The sequence below is a fragment of the Erithacus rubecula genome (genome assembly GCF_903797595.1).
Source record: "Erithacus rubecula genome assembly, chromosome: 14".
Classification (NCBI taxonomy): domain Eukaryota; kingdom Metazoa; phylum Chordata; class Aves; order Passeriformes; family Muscicapidae; genus Erithacus; species Erithacus rubecula.
Window position 1 is genome coordinate 4,077,425 of NC_136666.1, and position 25,389 is coordinate 4,102,813.

General features: G+C 48.4%; 2 protein-coding genes across 4 annotated transcripts in view; both read left to right on the forward strand.

Annotated features, from left to right (window-relative positions):
* IGDCC4 (immunoglobulin superfamily DCC subclass member 4) overlaps positions 1 to 9,216 on the forward strand; it is an 87,856-nt gene extending 78,640 nt beyond the window's left edge. For all 3 annotated transcript variants that reach the window (XM_079318282.1, XM_079318283.1, XM_079318284.1), the window contains exons 19-20: positions 2,835 to 2,999; positions 4,568 to 9,216. In XM_079318282.1, the coding sequence (XP_079174408.1) occupies positions 2,835 to 2,999; positions 4,568 to 5,104 (702 nt within the window). In that variant the 3' untranslated portion in view covers positions 5,105 to 9,216. The remainder of the gene's footprint in view (positions 1 to 2,834; positions 3,000 to 4,567) is intronic.
* Positions 9,217 to 12,820: 3,604 nt separating this feature from the next.
* Positions 12,821 to 25,389, forward strand: part of IGDCC3 (immunoglobulin superfamily DCC subclass member 3) — a 95,347-nt gene continuing 82,778 nt past the window's right edge. The window contains exons 1-2 of the mRNA XM_079317971.1: positions 12,821 to 13,104; positions 22,852 to 23,157. Of these exons, the coding sequence (XP_079174097.1) occupies positions 13,038 to 13,104; positions 22,852 to 23,157 (373 nt within the window). The 5' untranslated portion in view covers positions 12,821 to 13,037. The remainder of the gene's footprint in view (positions 13,105 to 22,851; positions 23,158 to 25,389) is intronic.

The window sequence follows — 25,389 nt, forward strand, 5'->3', positions numbered from 1 at the left end:
TTATTAGTTTTCATTCTTGTGTTTGCAGTGAACTGACAAAGAGATTTTTCCCTCTTTATATTAGTATTAGACTGACACTCCTTGCTCCTTGCCTTCATTACTGTGTTGTAAAAACCAAGATAATATTTCCTTCCTTCAGCCACCCACTAGCTCCCCTTGAGTAAAAAGAAATAGCATCATTTATTTCACAAAAAAATGCTGCTTAAAAAAGCAGTGGAACTTTCAGGCACACAAGATTTCTTCAGGTCTGTGATGAAAACAGTCCTAAAGTTAATTGCTGCTGCCCAACCTTAGAGACTAAACCCCAAGTGGGATTTGTCTTTTGCTTTTTTTCTTTCCCCTCTCAAACATAATGTGCTTGAACAACATGTGGGACACAGGCCATGTTGTGTGGCTGATGGTTTTTTCTGTTTGTTGAAAGTTGCAAACTGGTACAAAACAAGTTTGTTCTTCATTGCAGCCAATTTCAGCCAGAGCTGAACAGGCTGTTCCCAGAGTCATCAAAACCTATGTAAACATGGCAGATTGACATTTCCGCTAACAGATGGTCCATGGGGGATTGCAGCAGAGCTGCCTGTTTCTTTCCACGTTTTTTGGTATTCACAAGATGCCTGCAAGAAGGTTTTCAAGTTTGCTCTGTGTGTGTGTCTGCGTATGATGCTCAGATCTCTCTGATGGCAAATATGCATGCAGGCATCTCTAACAGGACACACATTTGGTGCATGTGTGCAGATTTGTGTAGGTTCAGCACTGAAATTTCCAGGCACTATTTGCTCAGTAACGTATGTTCCTTGGAAGAGGCACAGAAGCCATCAGTCAGGGATGTAGCTGCAGAAAGCCTTTCAGATGGCAGCAGAAGCAAATTGAGCATGCTCCTTGAGCACTGGCATGTGGAGATATTCCTTATTGTGAGCTCTCTGTGATCGCTTGGTTGATTTCTCGCTATTAAAGTGTGGTTTAATGATTGTCCACTTAGAAACAGAGCAATTAGGGAAGGCTTTTGGCTCAGAATATATTGTTGAGTATTGCAGAGAGAGAAGTAGAAAAGACACTGCCTCAAGCACCCATATCCAAATTAGCAAATGTTTGATAGCCACAGCTCTGAGCTTGGACATCCCTGTTCTGCAGGGTGTTGGCATATCAAGGAGGCCTTTCACTATTTGTTTGCTAAAAATTTGCTCTTGAGGCAGCAGCAAAGCTCCTGTGACTTGGGTTGGTGCTGGAATGTAACATGACCCTGCCTCCCACAAGGTTGAGCCATTTGGGTGCCTGGGTGAGGGTGGACAGAGGGCTGGGGAGCAGCTCCGGCTGCCCTTGAGCGTGTACCCGAGTGCTCCAGTGTCCTTCTGCCAGCCCTGGCAGCACGAGGTAGCATTTGCTTCTTGCTAAATAGCTGACTTAGGAATGCCTGGATCACATACAACATCTGGTTGTGTATTTTCTACCTAATTTTCAGCCAGATGGACTGAGGCACAAGGAGGTCAAATGACTCACCCAAGGTCAGGCTGATGTCAGAAATCTCGCTGGCTCAGCTGGACTCACGCTATGTTGGTGGTTGTTGGAATAGATTTGGCCTAAGGAGCAGCCACATATGCAGAGCAGGAACCTGGGCTCTGTTGCTGGCAGTGAGCAATAGAGGGTCAGTGGGTTTGAATAGATGTGCAGGCTATCTTCACCCTACACAGCCATGGTACTCGGACTACCAGTATTCTGTGTGCATGTGTGCACTCGCTGTCGTCAGGTCAGGACTTTTTCCTCTTCTCTGCATCAACCTCTCTTGAACCCACACAATGTGTAGCATCTGTGGAACAAGGCCAGAGATAATGGGCCTGTGTGGTCCTTAAATCTGAGCTGTGTGTGTACACGTACACGTATGTGAGTACTGGCAATGCACAGCTCAGGTACATGCAGGAGAGCCCAATAAAATCAGAACCTGGAAAGAAAATACTTTTCTGCCTGTGAACTAATGGTCTGAGCTGTTAAATAACTTCAGCTCTTAAAGACACACATTTCCCATACACAGAGGTGTGCATTCACCAGTTTATTGCAAGGGGAAGCTGAAAGAACCCAGAACAAATTGCGTTCAGCCCATATAATTTAATTAGATCTACAAACAAGGTAACACTGGTTGCCCAGGGGATTTAAAGCTGAAAAAAGAATTGCTTGGTGGTCTGTTGTAAAAAAAAAAAATTAAAAATTAAGGCCCCCAATTTTGTGCCTCTGTGTTGATGAGGAATGGCAGAGTGTTTTCCCAAGTCCTGGCTTGGAGCAGGAACTCTTGTCTGTGCTGCCGAGCGAGTAGTGTAGCAGAATGTCCAGCTCTTACTGGGGCACAGAGGACACTGCCCATGGGTGAGGCTCCTTCTCTGTGCACAGCAAAGACTGTGGTCACTCAGCTCCAGACTTTCCTGTCCCTTCCCAGCTCACTGATATTTTTCAGTAGGGTCATTCTGCTCTGGGCTGTTGCAGCTTTGCAGGGTGTTGATTTCAGTGGACCTCTAAATGATGTCTGTGCCATGATTCACCCACTGGCCTCACAATTTGAGAATCAGTGGAAAGCCCCTTATGCAACCAGTTGTGAACCATCTGGCATCTTTTGTCCTTGTGTTCTGCATCAGCCCATCTTAACAGTAATAAAGCCAGTTCTAAGGCACGACTGTATGAGTCCATTGCAGAGCATTTTTATTTTGATGCTATCAGAAGCGTCCTCCACGTTTGTGATGTTTTCCCAACTTGCACTTTCCTCTTTCAAGCTGCTTCTCATTTCAGGTATTAGGATAAGAATCCATGTCTGTGATAACTGCATCTTTTTTCCTGCCACTTTTCTCTTGCAGTCTTCATGGAATAAATCAGCCAACCAGGCCTGGACAAACAGCATCACCAGATATGGGGACACCATCACCAAAGAGCCTCTCTCTGCTGTCAATGGGTCACTGAAGCTCCCCTCCACTGCAGGGCAGAAACTTCTCTTACAAGCCCTGGTTTATGATGCTGTGATGGTGGGTGTCTTTGGTGCTTTGTTGACTTGAGTGTTCTCATGTGGGTTTTCCATTTGTGTTCTCCATCTCCCTTTCTCCTTTTTGCAGCCCCTTTTGTGGGCTTGTTCATCTGGTGATGGCCAGGTGGGGTCAGAAGCTCAGTTGTCAGCAGAGTTGTGGCAGTTCTGCTTCCTGAGGACCTGGTGCCAGGCACCAGCAATCTGCTTGGAGTCTTTGCTGTGGCTGTGCAGCAATCAGCCTGAGTGATTTAGGAGTTGCAGTGCTGAGCACAGTCATTAAGATCTACAGCCTGCTTGCCTGACAGAGGGATTGCATTTTTGGCTGTAAAAGCAGTCAAAGATCAAGGGTTGATTTAAACTCCTTTCTACAGATAGGGCAGAGCAATTTTCACTGCACTTGTGTTTTGGGAGGAAATCCTATTTCTGATATTGCATCACTGGAATAAATATATGTTTGGGAGAGTGTGCATCTGTGTCACTGTCTTAGCAAAGCAAGCTGACACCTGCTCTGACTCTGTACTAGAAGATTTCTTTGGTTAGTCTTTGAAAAAGTTCATTCCATGCCCCCCCACTCCCCCCCACTCCCAGCAAATACTTCTAAGTAATCTACCTGTGTTTCCTTCCTAGACAGTGGTGTGAAAATCAATTATACACAGGATGTAATTAACATTGTGGATAGAGTTAAGACAATGTTTTACAACCCAGTTACAGGGCAGCATTTACAGCACAGCTTACCCATCAGAGTTTGTCAACAAAAGAGAAAAGTGTTAAAATATGTAAATGATGCTCAAAGTTGGCTTCAACAGAAAGTGCAAATTACACGTGGGATATCACTTCCATACTCTGAATTGTCTTCTGGCTGCTACATCACACTCAGCCCAGAATCTGATTGCCTAGAGAGCTCTTTGTGAGCTTCTAGAATAATTTGTCTGGTAAATTATTGAGTGATAATCTTGCAAAATGTCCTGTTTGTCAGCCAGATTTGTGGAGATCTGTAGCCTGAACTCCACTTAAGCACTATGGAGCAGAACTTACTGTTTTCTTTCTGAACTAAACTGCTTGAATTGACACAGATTTCTGCAGCCTGTGACCAAGGCTTTAACAAACACACACTTTGTAGCCAAAATTAAATGAGGAAAGTGAAGGGAGCCCCTTTACCCATCTCAGAAGTCAGTTTCCTACAGTGCTGCCCACTCAGCCTCTAAAAATCTGGCCCTTAATATGGAAACAGACTGGTGAGATTTGAAAATTGTGGTCTTTGACAGAGGCTTGGAGAAATGGTTGCTCCAGCCTGCCAAGAAACTGTGAGCAAATCACTTTGCTCCCTTGGGACTTGCTTTCTCAAACGTAAAATAATAAATTATGATCCTGAGGTGATTTGAGTTGCTTCATAAGATCTAAGCCCTGAGAAACATATCAAGATAATACTTAATAAAGGCATATGTACATCCAATTGCACTCAGTGGGATTAAAAATAAATACATTTTAGTGCTTGGTTTGGTCACAGCCTCAATTATTTGAATTTCACTTTCCTTTTTTTTTTTTCATTTCTCCCCTATTTGATAACAGAATGAAGCAAAGAAAAGCCATCTGCCAGCCAGCCTTCACCAAGTGGAAGCAGAGGTCATTGTCCATTCTGATTTTTCAGCCTCTGACAGAGACTACAACTCCCAGCTGCACACCCTGGAGAGTGAAGAGACAGAAATGGAGGACCAGGAGCCTGAAGAGCTCCCCTTGGCAGAGCTGACTCTTCCCATCTCTCCCAGTTCCCAGCAGGACACTGGCCAAGTGTTGGTGGACTGCACAGACAATTTGGAGGCTCAGGCCCAGGCTGAGCTGCTCTGTACCGACACAAAGACTAACAAATCAGAGGCTGTTTGCATCCCTGGGCTCACCAATGGCTTCCACAGGCATGGAGAAAGTCAGGATTCAGTGGAGAGTGGAGATTCAGACTCCATCCAGGAAGGCAGGGGTGATGTGCAGCCAGTCAAGTGCCACTTGCTTTCCAGGGTGCCTGAGGAGGCCCTGCTCTGTGGTGACTCTGGTTTAACCAGTCCATCCTCAGCAGCTGAGAACATGGCATGTGTCCCCAGTCTCAAAGAATGAACTGATCTGATTTTGATCACAGCAGAGCTGAAGCACGAGGAGAGCCTGTCCCTGTGAGGTGCTGCCTGCCCTCGGCTGGCTGAGCCCAGCAGGAGCTGGGCAGGTGCAGCATCTCACCAGAGCAGGGCTTGGACCTGTCAGCTCTGCAGAGGCCTGGGAAGCCAGGTGGGTTGGTAGGGGCCCCTCTTCCTCCCACTGAAGCTGATGAGGAACTGAGGTGTTGGTGGGAGCAGGACTGAGTCTGACACAGAACCACAATGGAGCAAAGCCTTCTGCACTGGGCTGGGGCTGGCACTTCACCACAGCCCTCGAGGAGACTGGCACGACGTCCTTTAATGCTGGGAAGTGGCAGAGTGCAGCGAGGGATCCTTCCCAGCTGCCTCGTCCCGGGGAGTGCCCAGGCACTACTGACTGCCTGGCAGCCTTGGGATGAGTTCTGGCACAGGAGTCCCAGCAGGGGGTGAAAGCCCTAGAAACAAAGGCAGTGAGCTGTAAGCACCAGCCTTTTCTGCCCTCCCGTGGCTGGAAGGATTACCGGGCTCTCTGTGTGTGCTACCGCAGTTACTGCTAGCAGGCTGATGGAGTGGCCTTTTATTACACACTCTACGAGTGCCTCTAACAACTTGTACTATGTAGAACCTTCTGCAGCGTCTGGGTCTTTTCACCAGCCTGGGCTTTGTTTTATGTAGGTTCTTGTACCTAATATTTTAGGTACACATCTGTCCTTTTAATGTACAACATGTATTTTTATTTCCTTGGAACATCTTTATATTATTTAATTTTATAAAGTGGAGTAGTGTGTGGTATAGAGTAGCATTTTTACTACTTCTCTCTTTCTTTATTTTTTCCTCCCTAACAACACAACTACCTCATGTCTGTTGGAGAAAAAAAAAAAAAAGCAGTAGATCTACTCATTTGTTATAGTTCATTATAGGTTTTAACTTATACTGCCTTTTCTAAAGAATATGTATGCACTGGTTGTTGACTTCTCTTTAACATGTAGTGCTGCAGATCTGATGTCTCTCTTGCTTAGTTTCTTGACATCTTCCCTACAGCCAGAGATTTGGGTTGTGTCTCTCTGTAGGACTGTGCAGCAGCTGCCAAAGGAGACTGCTTTAGCTGGCAGAATGTTGATCCATCTTTCCTCAACAACCTTGTACTAACAAATAGAAAGAAGAACCAGCAATTGCAAAAGTAACCTGTGATTCTGGGGGCATGTATTTATTTTCTTTTTTTTTGAGTGCCCATGTGGAAACATCTCAGATGGTTTTGATTTACAGAGAGCAGCACTCAGCCTTCTGTAAGCAGTGAACCTGCTGAAAGCCTTGGATGAACAAGTGACTTTTCCAGTCACTTCTGATAGTCCTGGCCAAAGTGCTTTTGGGTGGATTTTTTTTTTTTTTTGAAGAGCAGAGCATCACCAGAGCTTTAAAATTAAAATGAAGTCTTTAGTCTCATACCAGTCAGTCTGGCTTGAAAATCATCCAGTGACTCTTCCTGCTGATGCTGTTTGCTTACTGCTGATGTGTCTCTCAGCCTGGCCCTGCTGGGGTGGACTTTTCTCTACTTTTTTTAGCCTGTCTCTGTCCTGCTTCAGGACTGCAGGGTTTGACTGTGAGTGCTACAAGATTGGACGAGCTGCCTGGAGTTAACCAGAATCAGTAACTTTGTTCATGGGTGTTTGGTAAATGTTCTGTCTTCCTGGAGGATTCAGGCATCTCACCATTTGTTTAAAACATGAAGGAAAAGATGCCCACCTTCCTCTTTTCTTATTAAAATTCTCCCCAGGTTATATGGGGAAACTGTGTGCCAACAATCCTGTAAGAGACTTTAGATTTTGTTGTTCCTAGTGATGACTGGTGGAGGTACCACTGCTTGCAGCATGGAGAACCTTACTTCACCAGCACCCTGCAACCCTTTTACCTCCAGCTCTTCAGCAGATGAGAACCTGCAAGCCTCCATGTACCCTGATGGGAAGGATATTGGAGCTTCCACTTCTTCCCAGCTGGCAGCATCTCCTCCCAGTGTGACACACTGTTCTGGTAACCAGTGTCGTTCCAGTCATTGTGATTGGTCTGTTTTTCCAGCTGCTGCTTGGTGTCTTGAGGAGTCTCAGAAATGCTGTTCCATGCTCTGAATAGCCATGACTCTGGAATGCTGTGAGACAGAAATTGGAAATCAGTGCCAGTGAGCAGGCAAAGGTAGGAGTTTATGTGTGTGTGTTGGAGCGAGGAGCTAGAAAGGCAAGGAAACATAACTGGGCAGAGGAAGTATATAAATAACCTCCAGAACCCACTGCCACAAGACTTTGAAACTCATGGCTTAGCAGGGTTACAGATAAGGCAGTGAAGTGTTATTGCAGGCAATAAGGGCAATTCACAGCTCTCTGGGAGCAGATACAGTCACACAGGTACAAACCCTCCAGCTGGATAAGGCCGGGCACTCGCTGCAGAGAATGGGGGGACATTGTGCAGGTGGCTCTCAGGTCCCAGATAGGGCAAGGACTCTGCATGGAACTTCCTAAGTGACAGAACAGGCCCTGCACAAGCCACATTGTCACATTACCACTGCCAGTTTCCATGCAGGGGGGTGGAAGGGGACAGAGGCTGATGTAGAGTGTGCCAGTTTTGGGGGCAGTTCCTTGTACATGCACCCCCCACTTTGCCTGTACAGCCTTCAGCAGTCCTACAGCCCTGAAAGCTGTCCCTGCCTGTCACTACAGCCCACACAAGCAGGCACAGTGGGGCACCATTCCCCTGGATCAGTTTGGGAACCACCAAACCACCACAATCATTACAGGCTCAGAGAGCTTTGGGGAGATACAGTAGACCACAAACAATTTTGTTTATGCATCCCCAAAACACTTTTGTCACCTTATGCTGAAGCTTGTTCTGATCTTGTTACACTTCACCAAACTGTACTGGGGAGTGAAGCTGGCAGTGTTTGGCTGTCCCAAGAACTGTGGTGGCCATGGGCTGGTAGGGCAGACCTAGTTGCAGAAATCCAGACAGTTCCCTTGGAGCCAAGAGGTCACCACTGACCAGCAGCACCAAAGCTGTCCCTGGACAAACACACATCCACACAGAGTGCTGGGTGTCCTTGTCCAACCCAGCTGTGCCCTGGTCCCACTGCCCTGAACGTGCAGGGACCTTTCAATCTCAGCTGGAAGTGAATCAAAGAAGACACTTAAAACACATTTGATGTGTAAAGCTGAAACAACCAGTGCATTTATTTTTTTATCATGGAATAAGTAGCTTTCTTGTGGATTTCTCACAGGCACACAAACTGTTGATATCTTTAATTACCCATCATGCTTAATATCTGTTCCTTCACACTAGGCTTCTTTCTCCATTTTCTTCCTTTCAGTTGCTGTTCAACTTTTTTGCTGGTGTATATTGTTTTATATTGTTAAAATGTCAGGCTTGTCTCGCTGGCATAATTTTCTAGTATTAATGTTACTATTTGGCTACACAGCTGTATGTTCCCTATGCTGCTGTGAGAGTCACAATTCTCATCCTTTTATTTCTTTTCATTTCTTGTTACATGAAACATACAACTCAGATAAAAACCTCTATCAGCTTTTTGTTGACTTGATTTCTTACTTAACAGGCAGCAAAGTTCTGGTTTAAATAGTTCAAATGAGATAACTTATAATTTAGAGTTTGAGAATTTTTTTACATTACTAGCTAACAATCAGCCCATGAAATATTGCTGTGTAAGAAAACAACCGTTTTACTAGAACACTGTATATGGTTTTGATCTCATTAGTAATAGGTGTTTGAAGGAATCATTGTGTCTTTTCTAATCAATACTTCTGTTAGAAAAGAAGTGTTTAGCCAGCAGAAATCTACCATCTACTTCTGTTACTGTATTCCCTTGCTTGTATTTTCAAGTTAAATTTCATTTTCTGCACAGTGCATAAAGATGTGTAACCAGAACTTGATCTTGTTTGAAGGTTGTGTCTGTGTTTGGTTCCATGCTGTACTTTATTATAACTTTCTTTCTTCAGAGACTGTTCTTACTCCACAAATACTCTTTAGCGCTAAAGTGTAAGAAGACATTGTCCTTATATTCCTTAACTAATGGGTTATTAATAAAATGTTTTTTAAAAAGACTGGAATTTGACTCACAATTTAGTCTGTTCCAGCTTTGTGAGGCTGTACCTTGCTGGCAGAAGCAGTGGTGGGAGCAGAATGCAGGATTCATGCTCACACCAGTTCAGTAGCAGAGCTCATCACCATGAAGGTAGGGATTGGGAGATGATAGTGGGTACCTGGTTCCTTAGGGATTCTTCTGGAATTTCAGACATGACCAGAGTTTGGATTCATAAGGCATTTCTGGATGCTTGCTCCTTTCTCAGTTTTGAACTGATTGCTATAAGAAAAAATATTTGTCCAGTTTCATGCTGGGGAATTTTTAATAGGAAAAGTAAGCAGAGTCATCTAGCAAATGAGTGGTGAGAGTTCTCTTGGATAGCACACTGGGCTGAGCACTCGGTGGCTTGTGTCCAGTGGGATTGGTGAGAGGACACCTGCCAGTGCCCAAGACACACTATTAACCTCCCATGCATCTCCCTCCTTCCTGGGATACATTCCCTACTTCAGTACATAGTTTCCATTATTACTTTATGCTGCCACAAGTGCAGAGCCATAAAATCTCATTTTATCTATGTTACAGAGGTAATAAATCTGCACTTAGCACAGTGTTCTCTGATAGTGGTTAAAGGGAACTCTTGTCAGACTGTTTAACTCTGATGAGTTTCTCCTAATGTTAGGTAACCCCAGGATAGTAGGGGGTGATGGGTGGCTGCAAATGACTCTTCCAGCTCTCAGTTTGCAGCATGGGATGCTGATTGGAGGCTGCTGAGAGGAGACATGGTGGAATGGAATGGATGACAGAGCTGGACAGACGCAGCAGTTACAGGAGAGAAGTAAAAGAACAAAGTGTCTGGTTGCGTTTAGTTCTCTTCCCAACCTTTCTCACCCTGAAACACTGTGTAAGGATGCAGCTGGAAATAGCACTGCAGTGGGCTTGGGTTTCTCATGGTCTCAGGTAATTCAGGTTACAATTGCCAGTGCAGTGTGTGGCCCAGCTCAGCCCTCTGGAGCATGGCACAGCAGGAGACAATGGGCTGTGTGATGCACAGATTCTCAACAGACAGAGAAAATAGTTTCTGCTGGGGAAAACAGCTTCCAGAAGCAGGTCCTGGGGTTGCCACACCAATGCTGGTGTGACTCTGGGTTCAGTGCCTCAAGGTGAGTGCCCCAATTTTGGCTCCTGTTCCCCATTGTTCACTGACCACAAAGCAGATGCTAAAACCCTGCTTGTACATGCATAAGGGAAAAGCTCCCAGGCTGTTAGCAGGCAGGGTAGCCACAATTACACATAGAATAATAAATGGAGTGAATTCAGACAAGTTAATCTCCCACTTCATCCACTGAAACTACTAATGGTGTCTTGGGGACCTCAGTTTGCAGTTAATTGGTGTAAATCAGGAGCACGATAGGAGCTGATGGAAATTTGCTGTGCAAGGAGTAAGGGGTGAGTGATGCCCTCGGAGGGCAGCTCTCCTGGAGGATAACCTTGTGGAGAGGGAGGGCAGATGGACAGACAGATCCTGTGTCCCTCAGCAGCAAGGGGGATGAGGAATGGACGCACCGACTGCTCTGCAGGACAGGGTTTGGAGCTTCAGTTTGGGCTGGACACTGTCACTCCTGTAACCCTGCTGCTTTTCCAAAGGCTCCAATTTCTGCTTGCAATGTGATAAGCAAATTCCTGCCTCCAGTACAAAGCAACTTTTCTAAGCCCTCGTGCTTACAGAGCGTAGAAAAACATGAGTGCTCTGAATTCCTGCTCTTAGGTGGCTCCAAAAGCCCCAAACCTGCCTATTCCCTAAAAGATTTTATAGCTTTTCAAGTAAGTTCTATTGTTTGGCAGCAGTGGATGATTTCTGAATGTGCCACCAGTGCTGTTACCAGTGTCACTTGCAAGATGTGGGGATGAATTTGATAATACCCCAAACATGTACCTACATCCCCCAGCCCCTGGGTCCTGCCAGGACACTTGGCAGCAAAAGCACACAAAATCTGTGGTTCACAGGGAAAGCAGCCCTGTAAAGCACACAGTGCTCAATTTCTCTTGGAATTATTAATTCCCACAAGCCATCCTCAGTGATAGCAGCCACAAGTCCATGGTGGCTTCAAGCATTAAGAAATGCTGATGGGGCCCCGTGGCAGGAGCCAGGGAGTCGGAGCAAGAGCACGGCTGGTGCCAAAAGGTCAGGGACAGCACAGAAATTCAGATGTTACCGAGAGGCTGGCGGAGCCAGAGCAAATTCTTCTCCAGCTGAAAGCAGCCTCGTACAGCTCAGCCCTCTGCTAAACGAAGGAAGCTTTAATGTGGAGCAGATGTAGTGACGTCTTCTTTCCTCGTTAGCCAACTCCGACACACTCAGCGTGCACCATCCAGGGGAGCCTCGTATTGCTCCTCTTCACAAAGGGTTTTTCACCAGATTTCTAGGAACGCTTACAAGGTTTAGTAACCCAGTCCACAAAATCTGCTTTTAGTCCAAAGAAAGAAATTAGTTAAGATAACTTTTATTTCATTTTAGTTCTTTTTTTTTTTTTTTTTTTTTTTTTTTTTGCGATGCAAACACCACAAAACATTGAGCTGTCCTTGCAGAGATGGATTTTTGCTGCTGACAGTGTTAATATGAGTTATGTTTGTAGAGAACATGGGCCAAGGGACAGAGTAGTTGGAAGGCACAAAATACTGCGTGGGCACAATGGCTGAGAGCCATGGAAGGACACATTATCCTTACTTCGTGCCAGGAGGGCAGACAAATTATCCTGCTGCGGCAGGATTTAGGAGCAGACTCATCCTTTAGTGGGTCCTTCCTCACTGGGGCCTCTTCCAGCGTGAGCGGGCTGGCCCAACACCTGCTTTACCGACTCGGCTAAGTCACTTAGGGTAGCATTAAAATCAGGAGCACAGAGGTGGGACACACCAAGCTCTTCTGCGCTCCTGCGAGGCTGCCCCAGAGAGGGGAGACAGGTGAGGGAAGGTCCCTGATATGTCCCGGTAATTCCTGGAGCTCCGTGAAGGGGGCCCCGGGCAGTGAAAGTGGGAAGGTGAGATCTGTGAGGGGGCTCCGGTAACAGGGATCCCGTGAGGGGAGACACACGAGGGGACACCTGTGACGGGACACTGCTGAATCAGCTGCGGTGAGGGGACACCTGTGGGGCTGCCCCAGCGACGGGAGACCCGTGAGGGGGCACCGGTGAAAGGGCTCCGGTGTGGGCGAGCCCCGTGAGGTGGCACAGGTAAGAGCAGCCCTGCGAAGGGAGCCCCGTGAAGTGGCATCGGTGAGGGGGTTCTGAAGAGAGGGCTCCTGTGAGGGCAGAAACACGAAGGGGCCCTGGTGAGCGCGACACATGAGGGGACATCGTGAGGCTGGACCGGTGAGTGGGTTTTCAGACGTGCTCTTTGAGATGGGAGCGCCGTGAGGGGGCTCCGGTGAAGACAGACCCCTGAGGGCCCCCGCACAGTGCCCGCGGGTCCCGGGCACGCAGTCGCCCCTCTCGGGGCCGCCCCGCTCCCCTCAGCCCGGCCGGCGTTGCCGGCGCCCCGCGAATGCGCAAGATGGCGCAAGGCGCTGCCCGCCCCCCGCCCGCCGGCGGCCCCGCTCCCTCAGCGCCGCCCCCCGCCCGCCCGGCGCGGCGGCGTGTTCGCGCCGAGGGCAGCACCGCTGAGAGCGGCTTTTCCCCTTTTTTTTCCCTTTCCTTTCCCCCCCCCCACCCCTTTTCCCTCCCGCCCCGCAGCCGGGGGTGGTTCTCGCCCGGCCGCCCTCCCTTCTCCCCTCCCTCGCTCTCTGCCGCCGGGCTGCTCCCTCCCCGTGGGGCGCAGGGAGGCGAGCCCGCCCGCCCGGGATGCCATGGCTCCGCCGGGCTCCGCGCTGCCCGCCTGCCTGCTGGGGCTGCTGCTGCTTGTCTGCCGCGGAGGTAAGAGCCGGGCTGGGCTGGGGGAGCGGGCGGAGGCGCGGACACGGACCTGCCGCCGCCGCGCCCGGCGCTGGCACCGGCACCGCTCCCCGCGGCTGCTCCGTCCGTCCGTCCTTCCCGCACTTCGCGTCCCCTCATCACCCCCGAGGTGGCCAGGGCATTGCTCGTTTCCTTGTCCCTCGCCATCCCCGCCGCCGGTCCCGGCTCCCTTCGCTCGTCCGCGATCCCTCGCAGCCCCACGCTCAGCCCTTCCCCGTGGCTCCGGGGGCTCACCGGGGCCGGGAGCTCCGCGTGAGTCCGCCGGTGCGGCGTGGGGTCAGCATCTCTCCGCGGCAGCGGGGCGCGTTCCTCCGCGAGGCCGAGCAGGGGTCGTGGCTTGCGGCTGCGGGGTCCCGCAGCAGCCCATCCAGCGCCTTCATCCGCAGAGATCCCGAAGTGCTCCCCAGGAGCCGTTCTTCCAGTTGGAATCCCCTTGTGTGGGGGGCTCTAGGGAGGGACGGGTGTCTGTGGAGCCCGAGCCCCCATCGCTGGCGCTGGGGAGGGGTGTGGTGGCTGCCGGGGCAGTGGCGTGGCTGGCCATCCACCCGGATCCTGAGAGCCGCCGGGATCGCCACCGCTGCGGGAGTGGGAGGCAGCGCCCGACGGACGCGTCGCAAAGGCGATAGCAACAGAGATGTTGGGAGACGATTTGCAGGGAAGAGGGCGAGCAACTTCAGACCTACAAGTATATTGTGCTCTCCTGTAACGCCAGCTCCGTCCACATTGGTAACACAGTCCAACAGACCAGGGTCGGACTACAAAACATCAAAGAGCTTTCCCTGGACCTACTGTGCACATGTCCTGCTGATAAATGGCAGTGTTTCTGTTCTACTGGTGATGCTACTTAAGCAAGGGTCTAATCTGAGAAAGATGCTGTTCTGCAGCAATATGCCCATATGCATTCTGTTCTAGTCTCTCTTAACAGCCTTCTTCTTAACAGCTTTCTAGAGAAGAAAAAGTGGGAACTGAGCAACCTGGGCTAGTAGAAGGTGTCCCTGCCCATGTCGGGGGGTTGTAACGAGATGGTCTTTAAAGTCTCTTGCACCCTAAACTATTCTGTGTTTATTCTGTGAATTCTTAAACAAAAAAAAAAAAAAGGCGTGTAAGCAGCCCAGCACGTTCAGAGGGAGAAAAGTGTGTGTTAGATTTATCAAAGATTAGCTGTTAGGGTGTTTAGGAAGCAAGTCTGTGGGTTAGTCGTTTCATAAATCTCGCCACGTGGTCCGTAACAACCATGCGAGAAGCCAGTGTAACTCACGGAAAATAGAAGTGATCTGTGAAGTGGATGTAATGAAGCAGGTCTTGTAATTATGTTAAGATTCCTGAGTAGTATGATGATAGTTTAAAAGGTTTTGGGTTTTTTGTTTGTTTGTTTTTTTCTCTTGATGGAGGAAAGGAAAAGAAATAAATACTTGAAAGCAGAACTTTAGCAACTTAAATTTGTGTCTAGGTTCTTGCCTGCTGCTGTCCAAATTGCCCTGTGTGTTTGTTTATGCCGCACCTTGGCGGATCAGTGGCTCCTGACTTTGAGGTGTGTTTTGCTGGCCCCGCTGAGGAGTCTTTGGCTACACTTTCACAGTTTTTTGGTTATGACAGTTTTCCCCCCTTCGGTGGATTTCTGCGCTCTGGCTGTGGCTATCAGCGAGGTAACGTGTTGTGTGCTCTGCTGAGTTCAATAACCCCTCCCTTGCTGGTGTCAGTCAGCCGGGGATGGATGCTGTGTCGGAGCAGTGCTGCGCTGTGCAGGACACGATGCTCCACTCACAGCCCTGTGCTTTCAAACTCCCCAAAATTCTGGTCTGGCAACTGTGAACCAGGCATTGAGAGCTGCTGGTCAGCGTGTGGGAGTGGGCTCATCAGCGAGACACTGTTTTCTTTCCTCTTCTTCTTTTTTTTTTTTTTTAATTTCCTGGAGCTCTTTGTTCTGGGTGGTGGACAGCTTTTGTCTGTTATTGCTGAGCCCGGCATTCAAAGGCAGGCATAGGATACGAGAGGCTCCCCGGCTCTGCTCAGTAACAGCCTTGGAATTAAACATCGTCATTTATGTTTAAGTAGGCTTAACTTCTAAATTATTGAAGCTATAAGCTTTCACTAATTTCTTCTCTGTATGGCTTTGTTGTCTTTTTTCAGACACAAAAAAATGATTGCTTTCTACTAAATTGGTGTAATACCCTGTCTTTTTTCTTAATATACATAGAGAGTATCAGGTATCATTTCCCCAGTAACCCTCAGAGGCTCGGTATGAAATTCAAGCCCACGTTTGGGCTTCGTCTCTCTCGGGGGTTCAACAGGAGAATCTCAGGACGTGGTTTTCCCGCGTGGAGGCAGCAGGCAGCCCGTGGCATGGGGCAGGCGTCTCACAGCCGTGCACCACCTTTGGGACCTGTGCTCAGGGTGTCAGTGTGCAGCCACCTGTGCCCGTGGCTCCCAGGTGCCTGCTGGGGCCATCATGGGACAAAAGTAAACTTTGGAAGTGTATTAAGCAAGGTGAGAGAGAGGGCAACAGGACAGGTTGCTCCTCTTCTGATCTGCTCTGCCAGCCCCTGCAAAGGGAGTTAGAAATACTGAGCTGGTGTAAGTGTGCCTCTTCTTGTTACCTTTCAGGTTCTGGATCTGGCAGACACCAAGTTCCCATGCTCACTTAGGAGCTGGCAGAGGGCTCCAGGAGAGAGGATCTGGGCAGAGAGTCCCAGATCCAGGATTCCAGCCTGGCTTCCCACTCCTCTCCATCCTGTTCAATGCCAGTTTTGGCCCATATACTGTCAGCCTGGCATGGGCTAGCATGGAGCAGCTCAGCAGCAGCACTGCATGGCAGAGAGCTGCAAAACTGCTCTTATTTTATTTGTGCAGACAAGAAAGTATCTCTCCCTCTTTCTGTCTGCCTGAACTTTTTTATGTCTGATTTCCTTATTTCTCAAGGGTCCTGTATTACAGCATGTGAAGTGCCAAGCAGTGACCCCATGCAATTCCAGCACCCTGCTTCACAGACCCTTAGACTCTGCTCTAAAGCCACGGGATGAGCAGACCAAGTACTTGATTTTGCAGCCTGCAGCAGATCTGGGACAGAAGATGCTTTTTTCTCTGTCCCTTTTCCCTCCAATATTTCATGTTTTGCACTCCTGGGCTTCTGGCGCATGATATTGTCCTTTTATTTAACTAACAAAACAATGCAAGAATCTCCCTCTACAGATTACAAATTCCCATTTAAATCAATCAAGTAACATTAGTCAGAAACAGGAATAGTCCATTCAAAATTACTTTGAAATCACAGACTTATTTGAACTTTAGTGGAGCTTTTAGTTTTACAGAGTTTAGAAACTAATAAATTATGTAGCAGGGCTCATGAAAATTTACCCGAGTCTGCTTATCCAAAAGAATATCCAACATTTTGGTTTTGCAAGAAAATAAAAATAATTGTTTACACATGTTCAGGAGTCATTGGCAAGCATATAAAACTGATGGTTAAGGAGGCGAACATGTCAATAATTGCACTTTAAGAGACGAGAGAGGCAAATAGGCGAGTGCATGAGGAAAGCACAGAGCACACTGATCTGGCCTTGCATTATATCAGATGTCACCGTTGTATCGCCCCCTCCACTTGAGAGCAGCCCAGTCACTTAACAACCCAGACCTGCTCCGTGTTGGTAATTTAAAACCAGAGTTTCAGAGCAGAGTCGTGGATTTGCTGCCTGGTTTTTTTGTTGTTTTTGCATATGAGATTGTGTTGATGAAGCTGATGGCAAGTCAGGGATGCGGGTTGTGGTGAATGGTTCTGCTGAGCTGTGAAGATACTTTTGCAAAAGGGTCGTTGCTGCTGAAACCTGAGAGTATGTGAAAAGGGAGAGAAGAGCTCGTGTTTCAAGTCAATGGTTTTGGAGCGAGCAGGGATCCATGCAGTGCTCGGCTCCTTGAGAAGAAAGAGATGCTTTTGTCCATCCTGAATTTCAGGGTGGGAGGTGATAAAGCAGACGGGATGGCAGGGAGGAAAGAGTGCTGAGTTTGCTTTGAATCCCCTGGATACAATTAAGAGTTTCAAAGTTTGTTACTTGCTCACTAACTTTCTTGCAGAAAGACCTTTCCTTCCCTTTCCTTGCATGCCATCCCTGCCTGCTGGAACTCAAACTGAAATTCAAGGGCTTGATGGCAGAGCTGTGCTGGCTGCTGGGGTTTGGCACTGCGATGCCAAGGTGCCTGTGGCTCTTTTGGCAGCCTTGTGCCATCATGCCAGCCACCATCTCTGATCCACGGGCACTGCCACTCACTGAGTGGCCAGTCCATTTCCTGCTGGGTCTGTGTGAGGTCCTGCCTGTGGGGACAGCCACCTCCCTGATGCTTTCCTGCAGAGTCAGGGAATGAACTGTTCCTCTGTTCCACTTTAGGGCAGCCTTGGGAGCTGAAGCCTGGGGGAACCTGGCTCTGGCACAGCTTTTCCCATCTTGGCTTTGCTCTCTGCTTGTGCGTGGTTGTTTCCTGCTCTGTGATTGTGTTGCTGATGCCCTCTGTGGTGAGGCTGTGATCTGGTCAGGGCTGTGAAAGGCGTGGGGAATGCAAATAACAGCTCATCCTACTCTCGGCTTGCTGCCATGCTCTGGGCATGCTTTGCTGTGGATGGAGCTGCTGTGGGTAATTAGCTCAGGAAAGGTCTTTGCCCTTTCCAGCTATACCAACAGGTTTTATCCTGCCTTCTTTAGAGATGGGGGAGCCCACAAGGATCTGGAGCTTGTTCTAGAAAGGCTCTTTGTGCTGTGAATGCTTCCAGCTTCCACAGTGTTCAACAAGCGACCTCCTGGGATTTGCTCAGTCTGGTCTCAAACATCTGAAAATTATTTGGGGCAACTTCTTTGGCTCTTCCGGCTCTTTGCCTTCCTCAGCTAAAATCTGTGTCTCCAGTGAGGGCAGTGATGCTGGGTGTTTTTGGGCCATCAGGTGGCTGAGAGGTTGTGTTATCCCTGTCAGAGACCTCCTGCAATCGTTTAAAGAGTGGATGTGGTTTATGCTGCTTGATGGAAAAATCACTTTATATAACCTCTCGTCCAAAAGGAAAGGAAATAAAAAATTCTGAGCTAGTAAACTTTACTGCCAGCAAGATGTGGGGCCTGTTACAGCCTATTCTCCTCTTCTTTAAATGTAAATTTTCTGGATGCCCTAAAGAGCCAATTTGCACTTTACTGCAGTGCAATGCTTTTCTCCTTAGGGTCTGGGTCAGGCTCAAGGAGATTTAAGAGGGCACCAGCTGGATTTTTAGGCTGCCAATTTCATCAGCCTGAAGCTTGTTATAATCTGTTGGAGAACATCTTTCATGTCCATATATTTCTTCCTTCCATATCCTCCCATTTGCAGAAGGATTTGAATGAAAGACAACCCAACACTGGAAAAACAGGAGCTATTTTTCATGTGCCTGGCCCAACCTGCATCCAGGTTTTTGGTCCTGATACTCATCTATAAAATCCCATTATAAAATCCTCTGGCCTGTGCATCTTCTTTTGGCTTTTTTGGAGCAGGACTGGAGTGGTTATCCTTGGTGGTGGTTATGCTGCTCATTTAGACTGTATTATGCTGGGAATAAACAAAGTCAATCAGAAGGGGGCAAATTTGTGCTGATGTGAGGCAATTTGCAGGTGGATGTTGTGCTCTTGGTGTGGTGAGGAAGGAGCTGGTGCTACCTCAGTCTCCCCAGCAGTGCTTCCCATGATGCTGCACCCAGAAAAGTGGGTGGACCCAACTGCTCCCACAATATCTTGCCTTGCCACAAGCTCAGAGAGGGCTGTTGGCAGCTTATTTCATCCCTGTGTGATTAATGTTCCCTGTCTAGAACAGGAGTAATAATAACATGGCTTCATCTGTCAGGACCACGTGCTCCCAGGGCAGGGATGGCCCTGCTGGCTCCAGGACTGGATGGGGTCCAGGAGGATGAGCCAGGATGTGACTGAGGTCCTTGGCTATGGATGTCACCGCTAATTAGAGTGGTGAAATTAGTCATTGAAGCACAGGAGGGAAAGCCAAAATTGTGTTTCCCAAATGGAAAAGGGCAATACAGGGGTATAAGCAAGTTCTTTTGAAGCCCTGAATGTGAATCACAGTGTCAAGTAAAAAATAATTAAACTTATTTTTTTTTAAATGTACTTCAAAGTGTCTTTTAAGCTTCCCATTAATTCGAAGTTCTTTCTCTCAGCGCTAAATAAATCTCTTGGTTCAAAAGCACAAGTGCTAATTGGTTTCTCTGAGTATGTCTGTCTGCTTGATCAATAGGGGAAGTAGTTTTTGTTAAATATTTGCACATATAGTCACATATTATATTGCTTAGGGAGATAGTAAATGTTTCTCAAAAGGAGACTTGTAGAATGAGGATTCCAGTAATTTTCGTGTGGCCTTTATGTCAGAGCTGATCACGCTTCCTCCCTCCATCCCTTCGCAGAGAGCAAAGCAGTTTTCCCTGGCGCTGCCGGCGCCGAGACAAGCGGCTGTTCAGCTGCCTGCCTGACACCCCGCTCCAACTGCTCACTCGAGCTGCCACGGGCGGAGCTGTACAGCTCCTGCCTGGAGCAGGGAGTGGCTGTGAGCCGTGCTCCCTCACAGTCCGTCTGCGAGTACCTGAGATGTTGTGTGGGATTAGGAGGGTTTGGATACACAGCCAGCTGTTGGAGAGGGATTGCGCTTTCAGACTCCCTGAGTGAATGTGCACAGCCTCAGCAGTTTCCTTGCTATCTCCCAATTAATTGCACTTTTACTATTTCCATGTGCCTTTGGAGTGTCATTTACTTCCAAATTTGCAGCATCATTTCCGTGCCTCACTGCTAACTGCAATCAGTTCTCTATGCTGATGGAATTGGGTCCCTCTCTCACCACTGCCTCCTTATTCTGTCTGTCCTCTTCCTCTGCCTCCTCTGATCGACCTCTAGAGCAAACACCTGGAACCTTCTTATCCCACCGTGGAGATTCCTCTGGGAGCATCTGTCCCTTTGTCTCTCATCCTGAGCATCCCAGGAAAAGAGGGCTCTGTGTTCTGAGTCTGACTTTGAGACAGGTGAAAGACAGCTTGGCTTCTCCCAAATCCCCAAATGGGGTGAACTGTCTTCTCCCCATACATCTGGTTAGTTGGTTACCAGGCCCTGAAACTCCAGGAAGGAGGCAGCAGGATTTCTTCAAGGCCTGATAAGCATCCCATGAGAAAAACCTGAGCTGAGTTGGAATTTGGAACTTGGGTGCTTCTGGACACTGCAAGATGTCTACAGGTTACAAACCAGTTGCACAGTGTCACACCTCAAGGCATAGTGCACCTCTTGAGTGCAGCCCAAGGAGAGCCAGGACCAGTGTCTGTCCCCACTCCAGTGAGTGTCTGAGGACCCCACTCCTAATTCTGAGCATCCTCACTCCTGCAGTTGGAGCAGCCTGGAGTGATGATGCAGACCGAATGTTTATGGAGGCAAACATGATTATCTCCAATCACAGGCCTTAATGATGGTTGTTGTAATGACAGCAATTGTGGGAAGGGTATGTAATTATGTTGATTCTTCCTTTTATTGTACATATAATAATAAGCTGTTTTATCTAAGAGTACAAGGGTGCTGGGGGAAGATGGGGCATTTATTTAATTATGGATTTTTTTCTGATTGCACATTAGGCTAAATCCTGAAATCTTCCATCTTTCTGGAGTCAGAAGTCTCTCTTGGCTCAGTATCAGGATGCAAGGCTCCTTATCCTACCTAATTCACCAGAGCACCCACACAGGGAATGGGGCCCCAGCATGGTGTTGAGACTCTGGCCACTTTGCAGAAAAATGCAGAGCATTCATCTAATTCCTTAATTTTCACCAAAAAAAAGTAATTGATGGGTTTGTGCTGGCTGCAGTCTGACTTGCTGAGAGGACCCCAGGGCTATCTCATAAAAAAGGAGTCACAGTGAGCGATAGATCACCGAGATGGCTGGAGCTAGCCTGACATTTTAAGACTTAATGGGTTAATAAAGTGTGTGTTTTAGGTGCCTGTCACTAAGTGGGGTTTGTCCATTCCTTGCACACACTCATACCTTGTTGGCAGTACCTTTGGCCTGGCCCTGCAGTACCACTGCTGTCTTTGTCTGCTCCGTCCATCTGCCTCGGCTCAGGTTGCACTCAATGTTTATCCCCCGTAATCCAGTTTAAGTTGCCGTAGAAAGCAGTGGGGATTTACAGAAAGAAAGAAAAAAAATCTCACTGGGTTTGCAGAGCAGAAATGACAGACTTTTTTTCCTTCTCTTCTTTAGTGTAACTGCCTCTTCTCATCTCTGTTATTCTTACCATGCATTAACAGTCTGCCCTCCACCCTGCTTTTGAGCCTGATGTGAGGGGATCCTGTCCTTGGTGGGGTCTGTATGAGGGACAGGCATTACAAAGCCTGTGCTGTGGCTAGTGTTTGCCAAGGGATATTACATGTGTGCATCCAATTCTGTGGGCATCTGTGGAGTTGGTTCCACTGTGAAAGAGGAAAGAAGCTGTGTAACAGATTGAGAAACCACCCCTTGAAGGGGTGAAGAACTGTTAGAAAGGTTTTCTCCATATTTGGATGAGCCTAGTTTTCTTACTCTGCTGGAATTTCTTCACTATTCTTTAAAAAAACCCACTTCACCTCCATCCCTGCATTTACAGCCTTCAAATATCTGTATAACTCCTGTTTCTTGGTCTGTTTTTGTCTTTCATGCCTGCATGCATTTTGGCCAATCTTTAAGCAATAGTTCTATTTCTGTCATCTTCTGTAGTGTCTGATCATGACTGTAGGGCAAATTACACCCTCAAAAGGTGTGCTGTGACCAAGTGAAGCATAACATGGCAAAGTCACAGCGTTTAAACATTCTGTTGGCAAAAGAAGTAAATTAGGACATATCTGTGTGATGGGAAGTGAGGGCTAGCCTATTGTTGGTACAAATTCTGCAATAACTTATCTCTCACGGACATCGTTTAGCGTAATTGCTTTGCAAGAAACCTTTTGTGTGGCTGAGCCGGAACATTGTGCATTTGTATTTTGGTGCTTAACTTGCTCTTCATTAAGGGCTGAATAGCACCATGCTTTGCCTGTTACAGCGTGAGAGAGACCAAAGCGACAGAAGGGCACGGTGTTGCGTGCGAGAGGCAAACAGCCTCCTGCTCTGCCAGGCGGGGGAAGTGTCGGGGAGACGCCGGTGGCAATATGCTCTGGATCGGGAGCTGCTGATCCCCTGCTCGCCCCCGCCGGCTGTGCTGCAAACAGGTCTGGGGCACGGCACAGCCCCTCTGCCTGCTGATGGGGGAGAGGAGTGGCTTTCCAGCACTGGTGGGCACTTCAGCTCCTGGGCTGGGAATGGCTGACGCCCCGTGCTTGTGCAAGTTTTAATTGTCTGATGCTGCACGCCTGCAGTGGGACACGAAGAGGCGATCTTCAGGGGAGTATGGAGTGGAGCTAGGGTTTGGCAAGCTGCTGGAGGGGTGTGCCTGCTTGTCCCCTTCACTGGAGCCTGCAAAGGCAGCCTTGAAGGACTTTGTGTGGTTGTGCTTTAAGAAATTGCACCCCAAAGTTCAGAGAGTAAAGTCTTGGGAGGCAAAGTGTGCCCCTGGGTTATGTGTTTCTTGGAAACACTTGCACTTTGTAGCACATTCGAAATGTTTCCATCGTCCCCTGGTTCCTACCACAGCAGTTGACTGGACATGCTGCTGGTCCTGGACATGCTGCTAACCCTGCCCTACTCTCTTTATTTTAGATTTTGGCCGCTCCTCCGAGCTGGCATTTGTTGTGGAGCCTAGCGATGACATAGCTGTGCAGGAGCAGCCCTTGATCCTGTACTGCCAGGTGGAGGGCATCCAGCCCATCACCATCACGTGGCGCAAGAACGGCGCCATGATCGTGGACAGCGAGAACGCCTTCATGCTGGCCAACGGCTCTCTGTACGTCTCCCGCTTCCAGAGGCTGCGGGGAGACGGCTCCTCGGACGAAGGCGAGTACGACTGCATGGCACAGAACCACTACGGGCTGGTGGTCAGCCGCAAGGCCAAGATCCAGGCAGCCAGTAAGTACGGGCACTGTCCCACCCCACCTCACTGGGCAATCACACAAGGGCCACTGGTTCTGCTGGGAAACAGGAGGGAAGCATGGTGGGTGCTGGGTTATCATAGAGGGGGGGATTAAATAGAGGGAAGAGAGAAAAATCTCTCTAGAGCTGGTGTTGAAATCTGGCTGCCATCTAATCTATGTAGCTGTCCAAGTGTGAAAGAAAAGCTCATCAGCTTTCTTGGGTAGAAAACTAAAAACCACCTTCTAACAGCAAATTCTGTGTTGGAGGTGTAAGTTTTATTAAAATCATGTGGTGAAGTAGTCTGTGGTTTGTGTATCTCCTGCGGTGAGTTTGGAAGCCCCTTTGCTGTGCAGCACAGCTGAGCTCTGCTTGGCAGGCAGTGCTTTCCAAACCATAGGCAAAGACCTCCTGAAGGTCATGGGATTTTTCATTTTGTTATTTAATGCTGGCAGTGTAGAGAAGCAAGGTCTTATTTACTACCCAGCATGGCAGTGCCTTTGGGGGCAAGGCTAACAACACCAGACAGATTGTCTGATGGGGGAGCCTGCAGGAGAGAGAGATGAAAATGCCAGTGAGGGAATGAAGAATTCCAGGACAGGCTGTGACTCCAGCTCTGCACACTACCTGGTGTCAGTCCATTGCATTGCCCTGGCCAGAGCAATGGGTCCTGTTGGATCTCCTGGTTGTCCCTTGTCAGCTTTGGTTGCTGGCTGGTATTTATCCCAGGACTGATGGCAGAGCTGGGGGGGTCCATGGTGGTTTCTGTCCCTGTTGTGGTTGTGACCTGCTTTGCCCACAGACTGTCTGGAGGCTCTGGGACTGCAGCCTCTGATCCTTTCTGCATTTGACCAGAAGTTGCTGCTGGATGTAATTTCTATGGGAGTGTGAGGAGGGGTGTGTTTACAGCCATGAGACCTGGCGGAACACTGGTTTGTTAAGTTTTGCTGAAGGGCTCTCCAGCTTGTTTGGGAGATGGCTACTGCTCTTCTTCCTGTGCAAGCAACTTACTAATGCATTTGTTTCCATTGCAAATATCACCATGATTTTTTGGTACAAAGCAGGAAAAGTCTAAGGCAAAGCCTGGGGCTGAGGTCTTGTCTGCATTTCCCAAACTGGGGGGCCTTTTGGAACGCTGCCACCCGCTCCCCACAGTGCCAGGGCCGGCTGGCAGCCCACCAAGGGAACACTCCAGCCCTTGTGTATAACAATTCCCAAGTGCATGAAGTGGCCATCTGCAAACCTAGTTTTTCAGGAGTGTAAGAAGTGACATTGTCCAGGAGCCAAGGGCTTTGGGGCCGTGCCAGATTAGCAGCTGGATCTCAAACTTGTCAGTCTTGTGGTGCTAAACCTTGGAGCACTTTTGGTGAATGGCTCTGGCATTTATGAGCTGGAAGCCGACTCATGCACAAGCACAATGCCAAACTTCTTGGACCTGTAAACTGGAGACATGAGAGCCAGAGGAATTACCTTTGAGATTGGGGATTGTCAATAAACACTGTTATCTTGGCTCCTGCATCAATATGTATGTGATGTGCTGTGTGTCCCTGAATAGCGTTTCCTTTTGTAGCTGTAGTTTCACATGAATCAAAATGAAAAAGGGATTGTGTTGAAAACTCTCTGGACTCTATTCTGGCTTCAGGCTTGGTTTGTTGCCAGCCCTGAGAAGAGGTCTGGGTGAAGCCAGCACAAACAGGGGACCCCCCAGCCTTGATGCCACAGGTGCCTGCAGATAATGGGAATAAAACAGGATGTTGTGGGCAAATGTAACCTGCTGCTCCGGGCAAGCTCCCCTGCTGTGCCTGAGCCGCAGGAACACACACTTGCACTTAGGACTCTGCTTAATCATAGATTAAATCTCCTGAGAATGAATCACAGTTGCGCCCTGAGCCCCCAAGTCTCAGGGGGCTGGGGGAGGGGGGGTGGGTTGCACATAAGAGACAGTGATTTTCCTTGCTTCAAGTCCCAATCAGCAAGTCAAAGGAGAAGAGTAATTATCCCTATTGAGGGACCTTTACCGTGAAGGAATGGGTGCTGGCTGCCTGGAAGGGGAAAAAACCCAAGCACTAAGCAGACCTTTGCAGAGCAGAGTAAATACTGCCGGTGGGTAAAACCTCATCCCAGTGCTGATCTCTTCTTCCCTCTGAGCCTGACATCTGAACACAAAAGCAAAGGAGAAATAAAAACCTTTCACAAACAAAAATCTTGAAAGTTGATCAAGGCTGTGCT